Source organism: Bos indicus x Bos taurus, chromosome 8 (genome assembly GCF_003369695.1).
Source record: "Bos indicus x Bos taurus breed Angus x Brahman F1 hybrid chromosome 8, Bos_hybrid_MaternalHap_v2.0, whole genome shotgun sequence".
In the NCBI taxonomy this organism is placed as follows: domain Eukaryota; kingdom Metazoa; phylum Chordata; class Mammalia; order Artiodactyla; family Bovidae; genus Bos; species Bos indicus x Bos taurus.
The window spans coordinates 62,391,385-62,405,982 of NC_040083.1; the positions used below are offsets into that span (position 1 = coordinate 62,391,385).

A 14,598-nucleotide genomic window follows, 5' to 3' on the forward strand; every position below is an offset into this window, starting at 1 on the left:
GTGAAAAATATGAACCAACCGTCTCATCCTTCTCCTCCCACCTTCAATCTTTCCCAGCATCAGGGTCTTTTCCAGTGAGTCAGTTCTTCACATCAGGTGGCCAAAGTATTGGAGTTTCAGCTTCAGCATCAGTCCTTCCAATGAGTATTCAGGACTGATCTCCTTTAGGATGGACTGGTTGGATTCCCTTGCTATCCAAGGGACTCTCAAGAGTCTTCTCCAACACCACAGTTCAAAAGCATCAATTCTTCAGTGCTCAGCTTTCTTTATAGTCCAACTCTCAAGTCCATACATGACTACTGGAAAAATCATAGCTTTGACTAGATGGACCTTTGTTGGCAAAGTAATGTCTCTGCTTTTTAATATGCTGTCTAGGTTGGTTATAACTTTTCTTCCAAGGAGCCAAGCGTCTTTTGATTTCATGGCTTCAGTCACCATCTGCAGTGATTTTGGAGTCCAAGAAGATAAAGTCTGTCACTGTTTCCATTGTTTCTCCATCTATTTGCCATGAAGGGATGGGTCTGGATGCCATGATCTTCCGTTTTGAATGTTGAGTTTTAAGCCAGCTTTTTCACTCTCTTCTTTCACTTTCATCAAGAGGCTCTTCAGTTCCTCTTCGCTTTGTGCCATAAGGATAGTGTCACCTGCATATCTGAGGTTATCGATATTTCTCCCTGCAATCTTGATTTCAACTTATGTTCATAGCTCAGTTGGTAAAGAATCTGCCTGCAATGCAGGAGAGATCCTGGTTTGATCCCTGGGTTGGGAAGATCTGTTGGAGAAGGGAAAGGCTACCCACTCCAGTATTCTGGCCTGGAGAATTCCACAGACTGTGTAGTCCATGGGGTTGCAAAGAGTCGGACATGACTGAGCGACTTTCACTTTTTTATCCAGCCCAGCATTTCGCATGATGTACTCTGCATATAAGTTAAATAAGCAAGGTGACAGCATACAGCTTTGATGTACTCCATTCCCAATTTGGAACAGTCCATTGTTCCATGTCTGATTCTAACTGTTGCTTCTTGACCTGCATACAATTTTATCAGGAGGCAGGTGAGGTGGTCTGGTATTCCAATCTCTTTAACAATTTTCCACAGTTTGTTGTGATCTACACAGTCAAAGGCTTTAGTGTAGTCAATGAAGCAGAAATGGATGTTCTTCTGGAAATCTGCTTTTTTCCGTGATCCAGTGGATGTTGGCAATTTGATCTCTGGTTCCTCTACCTTTTCTAAATCCAGCTTGAGCATCTGGAAGTTCACGGTTCGTGTACTGTTGAAACCTAGCTTGGAGAATTTTGAGCATTACTTTGCTTGTGTTTGAGACGAGTGCAATTGTGCAGTAGTTTGGATGTTTTTTGGCATTGCCTTTCTTTGGGATTGGAATGAAAACTGACCTTTTCCAGTCCTATGGCCACTGTTGAGTTTTCCAAATTTGCTGGCATATCGAGTGGAACACTTTCACAGTGTCCTCTTTTAGGATTTGAAATAGCTTAGCTGGAATTCCATCACCTCCACTAACTTTGTTCGTAGTGATGCTTCCTAAGGCCCAGTTGACTTTGCACTCAAGGATGTCTGGCTCTAGGTGAGTGATCACACCATCGTGGTTATCTAGGTCATGAAGATCTTTTTTGTATAGTCCTTCTGGGTATTCTTGCCACCTCTTTTTAATATCTTCTGCTTATTTTAAATCCATACCATTTCTGTCCTTTATTGTGCCCATCTTTGCTTGAAATGTTCCCTTGGTATCTCTAATTTTCTTGAAAGATTTCTAAGCTTTACCATTCTATTGTTTTCCTCTATTTCTTTGCATTGATCACCTAGGGAGGCTTTCTTATCTTTCCTTGCTGTTCTTTGGAACTCTGCATTCAGATGTATATATCTCTTCTACTTTGCCTTTTTCTTCTCTTCTTTTCTCTGCTATTTGCAAGGCCTCCTCAGGCAACCATTTTGCCTTTTTGCATTTCTTCTTCTTGGGGATGGTTTTGATCACCGCCTCCTCTATAATGTTATGAATCTCAGTCCCTGGCTCTTTAGGCATTATATCTGTTAGATCTAATCCCTTGAATCTATTTGTCACTTCCACTGTATAATCATAAGAGATTTGATTTAAGTCGTACCTGAATGGTCTAGTGGTTTTCCCTACTTTGTTCAATTTAAGTCTGAATTTTGCAATAAGGAGTTTATGATCTGAGCCACAGTCAGATTCTGGTCTTGTTTTTTATGACTGTACAGAGCTTCTCAATCCAGCTGCAAAGAATATAATCAGTCTGATTTTGGTATTGACCATGTGGTGATGTCCATGTGTAGAATTGTCTCTTGTGTTGTTGGAAGAGGTTGTGTGCTATGACCAGTGCGTTCTCTTAGAAAAATGCTGTTAGCCTTTGCCCTGCTTCATTTTGTTCTCCAAGGCCAAGTTTGCTTGTTACTCCAGGTGACTCTTGACCTCCTACTTTTGCATTCTAGTCCTCTATCATGAAAAGGACATCTTTTTTTGGTGTTAGTTCTAGCAGGTCTTGTAGGTCTTCATAGAACTGTTCAACTTCTTCAGCATTACTGATTGGGGCATAGACTTGGAATACTGTGATATTGAATGATTTACCTTGGAAATGAACAGAGATCATTCTCTATGTTCCTTGAGCCTTTTGATATCATTGCCTTGGAGAAGGAATTATTGCCTAAGTGGCAAATGATTACTGAAATTATAAAAAAAACAGTCCAGCTCCAGGCACTTGATGTGGACTTTCGGAGAAAATGTATACTATATAGGAAATGAAAGACAGTAATTTTCCCTTTCTGACTTGGGATAAACAATAGGAACCAGTAGAGCTGGATCTCCAGAAGGAACAGCCCAAGGTGTGGCTGTGGATAGACAGACTGGGCAAAGGCTGAAGCAGAACAGGGTCCAGGCTCCTTCAGCCAAAATGTCCCTTATGGTGTGGGCTCTCACTCCTCCTCAGGGTCATAGCTGAGCTGGGAAGACCCAAAGAAAGGCCACAAAGAATTGTGGCAAGTTCTTTAATAAAATATTGCAGCAAAACTATTAAAGCTCTTCTATCTGAACAAACAAAGTCTGATAAAGAAGTGAGAATCAAGTATCTTTGAATGTTAAAACTCAAACATGCTGAAGCTTTGTTGAGGTCTGTTTTATATAGGGGTGGTAAATGTATGGAGCTTTTATTTGAAAGGTGAAGTATGGCCTGAGGATAGAAAGAGCTTGCTGAGGGTTTGGCTTCCCACTGTGGGTCAGTGATAAATTGAGGTAAAGGAAGGATGTTGAGGAGCATATTGCTAACATTTACCATGTAACATTATAAAGGAAAAAGTCTAAATCTGCTTCCTTGGAAGGATCCTTAGGTTTGTGTTACCAGTAGTCATTGGGGCTACTTTCAGAGACCAGTCACCCAGCTCTGGACTGGATCAATCATGTGATTTCTTACATTCTTCCCAAGAGTTGGCAGGAATCTGGATCAGTTCCAAGACTTCAGTAGGAGGGTTCCAGTCTATTCCAGGATGATTAGGTCCAGGGTCCTCTGGTTACCTGAATCTGCTTTTTCAGTATGAATTAGAATCCCAGTGTCAGCATTCTGTGTGTTCAGCAGGGTGGCAGGCAACCAGCAAGCATGGTAGGTGATATCTACCCTCGGTTATTGGTATCCCCCAGCTACCCTGAAGACTTAGCAGATCCAGCAGGCTGAGCCTTCTTCTGTACCCATAGCTTTGCCCAGGCAGGCAATAGACTCTGGAAACTGGTAGGCTTATAACTCTCAAAGTTACACAGACGTGCTGTGGCGGGACCCTTAGGTCAAGTATGGGAATCTGTTGTCACCAAGCTCAGAAATTAACTTTGTATAACCTATATTTGTGGCCCACCTAAGTTGGCCTACGTAATCTGGGGTAATGACCTCATTCTTGCCACCACCCACTATTAAACCAGCTGTAACATTACCTCCCTACCCCGCCCAAGGCATGTACCTAGCATCATTCTCTGCTGGTGGCTGCAGAGAGCAAAAGCTGCCTATGGAGCTCATGCTGCTTCTCACCACCTTCCTCCTTCCTGGCAGGATCCCATGCTAGGCAAACTACCAAACTACCGCTGGAGCCTAGGCCTCTGCCAGTGGAGCATCCAGGACTCCATTGCTACCAGGAGTCCCCATGAGACTCCAAGTCCCAGGAATTGGGCACTCAGGCAGAGATGAAGATGTCCTAGGAGACCCCAGAGCCAAGAGTGCAGCCAGTACCTTAATATTTGTAGAGCTCAATAAACAAATGATAGAGTGTGGAGTGAATAATACGCATGTCATATATGGGTTTAAAACAGCCTTTGCCTTCAAAAGAGGCATTATTCCCATTCTGTGTGGGGCTTTTAAAAGCTTCTTTTCTGCTAGTAACAAATAGGTTGACTCTGGTGTTTTCTGCCCTGCTAGTAGTTACCAAGAATATAGGAAGACACTCCTAAAGGAATAGTTTGTTAAAGCTCTAGTAGGACTGTTTGGGCCCCAAGTAGAAGCTGGAACAGTTCAGAAAGCCCTGTTCTTGTGGCATATCCCCCGTCTCCCTGGCCAGGTGACTCTAGTGCTGGTACAGCATAGCTTAAGACTCAAAAGGCTTCATCCCATGGCTGAGATAGCTCCTGTTATAGGAGCCACACTTGATTTGCCAGGTTTTCCATTCTGGAAGGAGGCCTTTGTTGGAATTGTCTCTGAGGACTTAAAGCCAAGGAAACAACAGCCTATTTATGGCAGAAAGGAAAATAGTGAACTGGAACAAGGTGATTGCAGTTGTCAACAGCGGAAAATTATAGAAGGAGGTAGAAGAGTATCCTGAAAAAAATTTTTCTTTAGCAAGCGTACAATTTAAAGAGACATTTATCTAAAACATGTCATCTCTTTAAGGGTATCAGAACTCAGCATTTTGTTGTGATTTGTTAGTAAGTTGGAGGGAGGGGTTGTCACATGATTTTGTTTATTTTCTAGGGTTTGTTTTTCTCTTGGAGAAGTTAAGTTTCATTGGTTTTTCAGAGCTTGAGGTCCATATGCACCTTAGTTAAGGCAGAACTATTAACTAGATTCTCTTCTAAGTAATCCACACAGATCTCCAGCAGCCCGAGTCAGAATCTCAGGTTGATTCCTACTCATCTGGCCTCCTCTGGTGTCTTCCTTTCTACTTTCTCTCTTCCCTTACCTTGAGTCTTCTCTCAGCCTAGACCTCCTCTAAAACTCCTTGACTGTTCACTGTTACATCCACGAGGTCACTGTGTTGTTGTTGAACATTTGCTCTGCTTTGTGATGTGTTGGACTTTGGTCTTGTTTTATGAGCCGCAGTATTGCATTCTCCTTTTTCAAGATATAAATGTTTACTAAATCCACATTCTCCTCCCTGTTGATGTAAGCAAATCTGAGCCTGGCCCCAAAGATAACAGTAGAAAAACAGAGTAATATTAGTGAATTCCTGTAGCTTTCCTTCTTCCAGTTTGCTTTATCTGTGTTCTTTTCCTTTAATTCAGGTACGTGGGCAAAGACTACTCTGCTGCTCAAGAATTAATGGAAGATGAGATGAAGGAGTACTACAGTAAGAATTCTAAGGTCACCCCAGTCCAGACTGTGCAGATTGGCCAGCTGCTGGCTGTAAATGCTGAAGAGGATGCTTGGTTACGAGCACAGGTCATTTCAATGGAAGAGGGCAAGATAAAGGCAAGTATTATGAAGACAAACACATTTTTTGTCAAATGAAAATATTGCTTCTAATATGGTATCCTCTAACTGTATTTAGCTTCCTCTGGTAGTTAAAAAGATAATATATGTATATGTCAAAAATAATAATAATTATCCCTGTCAGCTTTTAAGTCAGTGATAGTTACATTATCTTAGAGTTTTAGTTTAAACAAAGAAAAAAATTCTCCTCCATTGGAATACCATAACCCATGATATAATTAATCAGGAAAAAAAACAAACCTGTATTCCTATTCCTCAGGGTTACCTAATGAATACTGATCAGAGCTCTGGGGGCTTCTTATCAAGGTCAATACTTGGAAATGAGGGAAATCATACAGATTGGAAGAGATGACATTCTCTCCTGTCTTGCACAGCCAGCTGAGGGGAACCCCAAATAAGACTTGACCATGCCCCAAGTCTTGCCCTCATGGTCATCTCGGAAAGGTCAGAGGGCTCTCTCACTAGTCTCTTCCATCAGAGGCTCCAGTACTTCCAGACTTGGCCACATTCATGGTGACCAGCCCCTGCCCTGCTGCCTTTTCCTTCCTTCACCTTATAGACCCAGAATGAGAACTTGCTCATCAAGGCACAGTTTTGTCTAAACTTTGAAAATCAGGGTTAGCACATCTCAGAACGCGTAGCACTGCAGGGGGTGGGCAGTCCAGATGATTAGGACCCCAGTCAGTATGTAGCCCGGTTACTAGTGTGTGTTCAGTGAGAAACCTGAGTGATCTCTGGATGATGGGGAATAACTGTCCTACATGTTAGCTCAGCCTCAGTCCACTTCCTGACTGTTTCCCTGCCCTTAGGAAGTTCAAAACTTAGCTGCTTGAATGCACAGGGATTGCTTATGAAGAGAAGAACCGTACAAACCCTGATGATATGTTTAGTGTGTTAGGGTTTATAGTAAACACTGCGAACCCTCCACAAGGACATCCCCCAGTCTGAGATCTATAGGGCAAAAATCGCTTGGGCCTCCCTTCCTTCCTTACCTCTGCTTTGGGAATTTAAACTCTGGAGTCAGTTAGACCTGAGTTTGAGTCCCAACTCTGCCACTTCTAGCTGTGTGACCTTGGGACTTCTCTGATTCCTTACCTATAAAATCAGACACTATCATCATGCTGGTATCTGCCTGTTATACTTATCATTCATTGTTTTCCATTGTCTTAGGGAAAGAGACAAGACTGACAAGGCTTGTCCTCGAGAAGCTTTTATGCCAGTAAAAGAAGACAGATAATGAACAAGTATACAGTAAATGAAAAGGCAGGGGAAAGCAGTGAAGGAAATAACCAGAGTGCTGCAATAGAAAATAACTGAAAGAAGGGATAGCAGGGAGATGTTATCTGGTTTATTTGTTTCAAAGGTTGTTCCAGTGCCTATGTGGGGCATAGGTTGTAGTGCAGGGCAAAGATCAAAAGTAAGACCAGTTAGTTGGCTGTTGTAGTAACCAGCAGTTGCAACCTGAATTAGGGTGGAAACAGTGGAGACAGAGGTAACAAGACAGACTCAGGATGTGTTTGGAGGTGGAACTGACAGGACACTAATTCATTGGATGTGGAAGAGAAGAAAGGAGAAGGTTCAGGATGGCTGATGAATTCAAGGCTTGAGCAGCTGGGTGGATGGTCATGCCATTTATTGAAAAGAATCAATATATAGGAAAATAAAGAATTTTGTAGGACTATTCATGCATTGGAGAAGGAAATGGCAACCCACTCCAGTGTTCTTGCCTGGAGAATCCCAGGGACGGGAGAGCCTGGTGGGCTGCCGTCTATGGGGTTGCACAGAGTCGGACACGACTGAAGCGACTTAGCAGCAGCAGCAGCATTAGGTTTGAGAATAGCTGTCTGATTTCCTGGATGAGCCTGGAGCTCAGGGAGAAGTCAGGACCAGGGGTGGGGACATCGGCATGTAAGTGCCACTTGAAGCCCTGGGACTGGGTCAGGTCACCTAGAGGAAGAATCACTCATAGAGCAGAGAAGAGTACCCAGAACCAGGCTCTGAAACACCTCAGCATTTAGATGGAGGGCATGAGAGGAGCAAAGGAGACTGTGAGAATGGCCAAAGAATGAGGAAAACCAAGACGACCATGTCATGGGAACCAGAACAGGAAAGTGCCTCTTGGAAGACAGAACAGGAAGCAACCGGCTGTGTCATTGCTTCTGAGAGCTGTGGGCTGGTGTTAGGAATAAAAGGAGTAGCTTGGTGTGTTGTAGATAGTAAGCTCTTTAAGACAGCAATAGTTGTGGCAATCCTGGCCTTATCTTGTTCCCATATCCCCGTGAACCAGACAGAGATGAATTTTACCCCTTACTAGGAGAAGGAAATGGCAACCCACTGCAGTACTCTTGCCTGGAGAATCCCAGGGACAGAGGAGCCTCATGGGCTGCCGTCTATGGGGTCGCACAGAGTCGGACACCACTGAAGCGACTTAGCAGCAGCAGCAGGAGAAACACTAGCTACTCGACAAGTCTTGTTTCTCTTGAATTTTGCTATCCCTGACAGCAAGTATCCATCCCCTCCTTGATTTCCACAGATTTTGGTGAACATGAGAAACAGGAGCTGGCGATCACTCCTCAGGTTGGTGCCAGTTTTACCTGGTCCAGACCCACGTCCCAGAGGTGTCTGCTGGTTATTACTCAGAAGGCACTGTGAGACCTGTGGCCACTTGAGGGAGCCAGAGAGCCGGGAATGCACTGGGGCCCAGCGCGAGGCTAGGGAGCCTGCGTGTGCTAATCCCGGGGCTGGAGGGCAGAAGGCTGTGAGAGTCTAGCCGGACATCCACAGGCAAACGTTTTATGAACTGCAGCTGACGTGCGAACACATGGTATCGTGATTCCAAAGAATAAAGAAAGAAAAGAAAAGCTTCAGAGTTATAGAAACCCTTTGAAGATTTAGAACAGTATTCTTTTGTCTCTTGCTGCTGGGATTACATTCTGAATTGCCCGGGAATCATGATTTCACATATTATGTTCTATTCTCAGAACATGTTGTCTCCATTTTAGGCCTAGGAAGAGCAGAATCCAAGTTGTGGGTGGTGATTACTATTAAAGGAAACAAAAGCTGTGTGGATCCTGAGGTTTTGGGGAAGGAAATGCAGGTGCTAATTTGGGGTTGAAGAAATTGCTGGCTGCAGTGTGGGGACTCTGCCAGGGATTGAGGCCTCAGGGAGCACTGAGTCAAGATGTGAGCTCTAACAGATGATCCTTTTCAACCTGGAATACACAAGCCCCACAGCCCCAGTGATCAGGTGGCCAGGGAAAGACTAGTTGTCTCTCTGTGCTTTTCTTCCTTAGATTCTCTGATGGGGGAGAGTTTTTGTTTTGTATACTTAATACCAGAATCTCAGTACTCAGAAGCTGTGGACTTTATTTTACTGCAGAAAGTAAAACTCTTTGGTATTTCTTTGCCATGCCTTTGCCCTGCTTTGTTTTCTCTTGTTTTTGTAATAACTATCATCTGCTTTAATTAGAGAAGCATGCTAAATTTTCAGCACTTTCCCTCCTATTCCTAGGTGTCATTCTAAATCAAAGCTTAAGGTCTCTAGATTTTATTTTTCTCCAAAAGGAAAAAGGCTTTGGTTATATAGTCCTTTTCAAATAAAGTTTTATTAATACACTAAACATACTTTCCAGGCTCTCAGTGATCTGTGTTGGTGATGAGAAAGCATCATGCAGGTTTCTGTAAACACAGAACTCTGTCCAGCAGACTTGGAATCTTTTCCTGAGCTGGATGAAAGCCTAACCCAGCTTCCCAGCCCTGAGAAAAAACGGAATTATCTACTTTTACAGTGTAGGATTTCATGTTATCCAGCTGCAACATAATTGCTGTCATAGACACAGTCTCAGTCCCTGGAAACATGACAGCTGAGAGCAGGCCATCGTAAGTGCTGCTTTGAGGGTATAGAATCTGACAAATACCCCAGTGTGTGCCTCCTCTAGAAACAAATAATGGAGGGGTGTAAATCAGAAAAGAAGGAAGTGATGTAGGCATTATGATAGTAGGGCAAGAGTGGAGCAGCCAGGGATGGCAGATCAGATATGTGTGCTGCTGACAAGCTAACAGAAGGCATCGGAGCTCCACAGTCTTCCCTCTGCTCCCTGTTGGTAAAGGAGTAAACTGAAGCCAATTAAATGCATCGTGAGTTTTTTTTTTAAGAAGTAAGGATAAAGAATTTTATTTGAACCTAAACATTGTTTCTGTTATCATTAGGTATGCTATGTTGACTATGGTTTTAGTGAAAATGTTGAAAAGAGCAAAGCATACAGATTGAACCCGAAGTTCTGTTCACTCTCGTTCCAAGCTACAAAGTGTAAGCTTGCAGGTAAAAAGAAACTTTTTTAAAAAGCTTTCCACTTTGGTGTGTATTATCATTGTACTTTGGGGTAGTTAAATCCTAAAGCATACTAAGTATTTCCAGGTGTTAAATGTGTTATTTCTTGAAAGGTATAAGTAAATTCATGTTTAATGTTCTCTCCATAGGATATGATCATTATAAAAATGTTATAATGTTTTTATATATTTTTGTTGCATTATACATAACATACGGGCTTCCTTTGTAGCTCAGTTGGTAAAGAATCTGCCTGCAATGAAGGAGACCCGGGTTCAATTCCTGGGTTGGGAAGATCCCCTGGAGAAGGAAGTGGCAACCCACTCCAGTATTCTTGCCCAGAGAATCCCATGGACAGAGGAGCCTGGCAGGCTATAGTCCATGGGGTCACAAAGGGTCGGACATGACTTATCGACTAAACCACCATTCAGACCACCACCATACATAACAGATAGCATATTTAGTGTTATTATTCGGAAATCTACTGGACATCTGAGAGGGTTTGGTGGTTGTTGCCCTAACTGCCCTAGCAGCAGCTACTCGAGGCCCTGTATTGTGGGATTTGGTCAGTTTAAATTGTGTCATTCAACCTGCTGTGAAGTGACTCCCAGCTTTCCTACTGAGATAGACTCTGTTCAGTTCAGTTCAGTTCAGTCACTCAGTCGTGTCCGACTCTTTGCGACCCCATGAATCGCAGCATGCCAAGCCTCCCTGTCTATCACCAACTCCCAGAGTTCACTCAGACACGTCCATCGAATCAGTGATGCCATCCAGCCATCTCATCCTCTGTCGTCCCCTTCTCCTCCTGCCCCCAATCCCTCCCAGCATCAGAGTCTTTTCCAGTGAGTCAACTCTTCACATGAGGTGGCCAAAGTAGTGGAGTTTGAGCTTTAGCATCATTCCTTCCAAAGAACACCAAGGACCGATCTCCTTTAGAATGGACTGGTTGGATCTCCTTGCAGTCCAAGGGACTCTCAAGACTGGAAAAGGTCAGTTTTCATTCCAATCCCAAAGAAAGGCAATGCCAAAGAATGCTCAAACTACCGCACAATTGCACTCATCTCACACGCTAGGAAAGTAATGCTCAAAATTCTCCAAGCCAGGCTTCAGCAATACGTGAACCATGAACTTCTGGATGTTCAAGCTGGTTTTAGAAAAGGCAGAGGAACCAGAGATCAAATTGCCAACATCCGTTGGATCATGGAAAAAGCAAGAGAGTTCCAGAAAAACATCTATTTCTGCTTTATTGACTATGCCAAAGCCTTTGACTGTGTGGATCACAATAATCTGTGGAAAATTCTGAAAGAGATGGGCATACCAGACCACCTGACCTGCCTCTTGAGAAACCTATGTGCAGGTCAGGAAGCAACAGTTCGAACTGGACATGGAACAACAGACTGGTTCCAAATAGGAAAAGGAGTACGTCAAGGCTGTATATTGTCACCCTGCTTACTTAACTTATATGCAGAGTACATCATGAGAAACACTGGTCTGGAAGAAGCACAAGCTGGAGTCAAGATTGCTGGGAGAAATATCAATAACCTCAAATATGCAGAAAGACTCTGTAGGTACTGCTTATTACCATGGAGCACCCTCTCATGCACTCAAGCACAAGCCTGGCTGTAGGTCACGGTCAGTCTCTGGCACTGTCAAGTATTACTGTTTTTTCTTTTTTCCTCCTCGAGGAGGCATAGAGAAATGCATGTGTGTGAGGATAACGTGTCGGGATGGCCTAAAAGTCTGAGAGACAAATGTTAATGTTGTGGAAAGGCATGGAAATATGTGTGCATCATGCAGGATAGCTGGATTTAGATTCAGAAAATGATATAAATTGTTTTCATGAAAATTAGACCTGTGAAGAAATACCTCCTCCCAGCAGGGCTAAGTCTCTGCGTTAGAGGAGCTAGATTCAGCTCTGTCTGTGAGATATATCCTGAGTAACTTTAAAATCTTGTGACAAACTTGTGGAAGTTGGTTTTGAAAAGAACATACCAGGAGTACAGGTAAAGATTTGGGATGCTGAAATGAAAGGTTTAATAGAAGCTTAACTATGGAGAAGGCAGTGGCACCCCACTCCAGTACTCTTGCCTGGAAAATCCTATGGACAGAGGAGCCTGATAGCCTGAAGTCCATGGGGTCACTAAGAGTGACACTAAGAGTGACACAACTGAGCGACTTCACTTTCACTTTTCACTGTCACACATTGGAGAAGGAAATGGCAACCCACTCCATTGTTCTTGCCTGGAGAATCCTGGGGACGGGGGAGCCTAGTGGGCTGTCGTCTATGGGGTCGCACAGAGTCAGACACGACTGAAGCGACTTAGCAGCAGCAGCAGCAGCTATGGAAAACAGGATAAGAACAAGAGAAAGGTATGTCATAAGCAATCTGTGAACTTTTGCTTATGGATTTAAAGGGGGAAAACATAGAAATAGACACTGTAGTACCATTGGAGAAGTGATGCCCTAGTTTAATTAGTTTTTTAATAGATTAACTTAAACTCCAGAACTTTGGCCACCTCATGCGAAGAGTTGACTCATTGGAAAAGACTCTGATGCTGGGAGGGATTGGGGGCAGGAGGAGAAGGGGACGACAGAGGATGAGATGGCTGCATGGCATCACTGACTCGATGGACGTGAGTCTCAGTGAACACCGGGAGTTGGTGATGGACAGGGAGACCTGGCGTGCTTCGATTCATGGGGTCGCAAAGAGTTGGACACGACTGAGCGACGGATCTGATCTGATCTGATATATGATCTATGAAATTACAATTTTCTAAGAATAAAGAATAATTAGACTATGATAAAATTCACCTAATACCCATATTACATTAAACAATATTTAATCTTTCTTTCATAAATCAAAAAGTCCTTTGGTATTCTCAGTGCCATCATGGTGTACTTGAAAAGAAAGGGAGAGGGGAGGCTATCTAAATTTTCAATAAATGCATGTTTGTGAAAGAAATAATTGTGTATACTTACTTAGAAACTGAAAAAAAAAACACCAAGGTTATACTTTTAGGAAGAATGTTATAAATCCATGACTATAAGACATAATTGGTTGCTAATTTTTTATATGCATTAGTCTCTTTGTTTTAAATGTGTGCTTGTAAATAAAGTGAAGGCTATTTCTCCTAAGGTAGAAATTCAGATTGATCATCAACTTCTCTTCGTGCTGTAAGATTGCCTGCAGCTAGTGTAATCATTCAAAAAGACTTTCACATTATAGTGAATATTTTTAAACCTAAGGCTGGATACTACAAAGAAGTTTGTAAAACAAAGCTTCCCTATAAAGTTTAAGAATTTTGTAGTAGATTCATAATTGTAGTAAGTAGACAGAATGAATTCAATCAGTGTTTCTTAAAATGTTTCTTCTAATTAAATAGAAATTTAAATATTCAATATTTTGCAGGGTTGGAAGTTCTAAGTGATGATCCTGACTTAGTGAAAGTGGTGGAATCTTTAACTTGTGGGAAGATCTTTGCAGTGGAAATACTTGAAAAAACGGACATTCCACTGGTTGTTCTGTATGATACCTCAGGAGAAGATGACATCAACATCAATGCCACCTGCTTAAAGGCCATATGTGACAAGTCACTAGAGGTTCACCTTCAGGTACCGCCATGACCCCTGCTGTCTGTTCACACATATCACAGGAAAGAAATTCACTAGAATAGAATGTGGTACATTTTAGGCTAACATTAGATACAGACAGAATACATATGTATTGAGAAAAAAAGATAGAGGGGAGTTAAAAGCAGGGGGAAATGCCAAACCATAAAGAGTATTGTTAAGAATTGGATTTTTATTTTATTTCTGAGTTCCTACAAAGAGCATATATTAATTTTATATGAAATTATTTTGCAAATATAAGGGAAGATAATTCAAAAGAAGGGAAAATTAGATCAGTGAAGATGTTCATTGAATTGCTAGCTTTAGCATTTTTAAAATGTGAAGAACATAAATTTCTGCAGGAAAGGACACCTTTAAATAAATTATGGAGCAGCCACTCTAAAGAATAGGATTAGGTGTTAAAAATGATTATTTTAGAAACTTCATAAAAACATTGGTAAAGTATTGTTTTAATTATGAATAGAACAACAGTGAATTTCCTTCATACTTCATATTATGATTTGACTAAAAGTGGCTAAAATTAAACCTTTTCTGTTTGTTTAAAGTTACTGAAATTTACGTGGGCCATTGGCAAGGATTAGAAAGTAGACTAATAATGGGATTGATCTTTTGAGAGTTGTTTATTTTCATTTCTGTTAATATTGCAAAAATATTTATATAATAATTCTTTTTCTAAATTAATGGGACTAAGATCTTAGCATCTGGTCCCTTCCATGGCAAATAGATGGGGAAAAAGTGAAAACAGTGACAGACATTATTTTCTTGAGCTCCAAAATCACTGCAAATGGCAACCGCAGCCACAAAATTAAAGACGCTTGCTCCACGGAAGAAAAGCCGTGACAAAGCTAGTGTTAGTTGCTCAGTCATGTCTGACTCTTTGCGACCTCAAGGACTATAGCCCACCATGCTTCTCTGTCCATGGGATTCTCCA

At 42.1% G+C, this 14,598-nt stretch overlaps 1 protein-coding gene across 3 annotated transcripts in view; it reads left to right on the forward strand.

Moving 5' to 3' along the window:
* TDRD7 (tudor domain containing 7) overlaps window positions 1-14,598 on the forward strand; it is a 103,624-nt gene that overhangs the window by 64,059 nt on the left and 24,967 nt on the right. For all 3 annotated transcript variants that reach the window (XM_027549710.1, XM_027549709.1, XM_027549711.1), the window contains 3 exons: window positions 5,503-5,689; window positions 9,920-10,031; window positions 13,447-13,649. In XM_027549710.1, coding sequence (XP_027405511.1) covers window positions 5,503-5,689; window positions 9,920-10,031; window positions 13,447-13,649 — 502 coding nt within the window. The remainder of the gene's footprint in view (window positions 1-5,502; window positions 5,690-9,919; window positions 10,032-13,446; window positions 13,650-14,598) is intronic.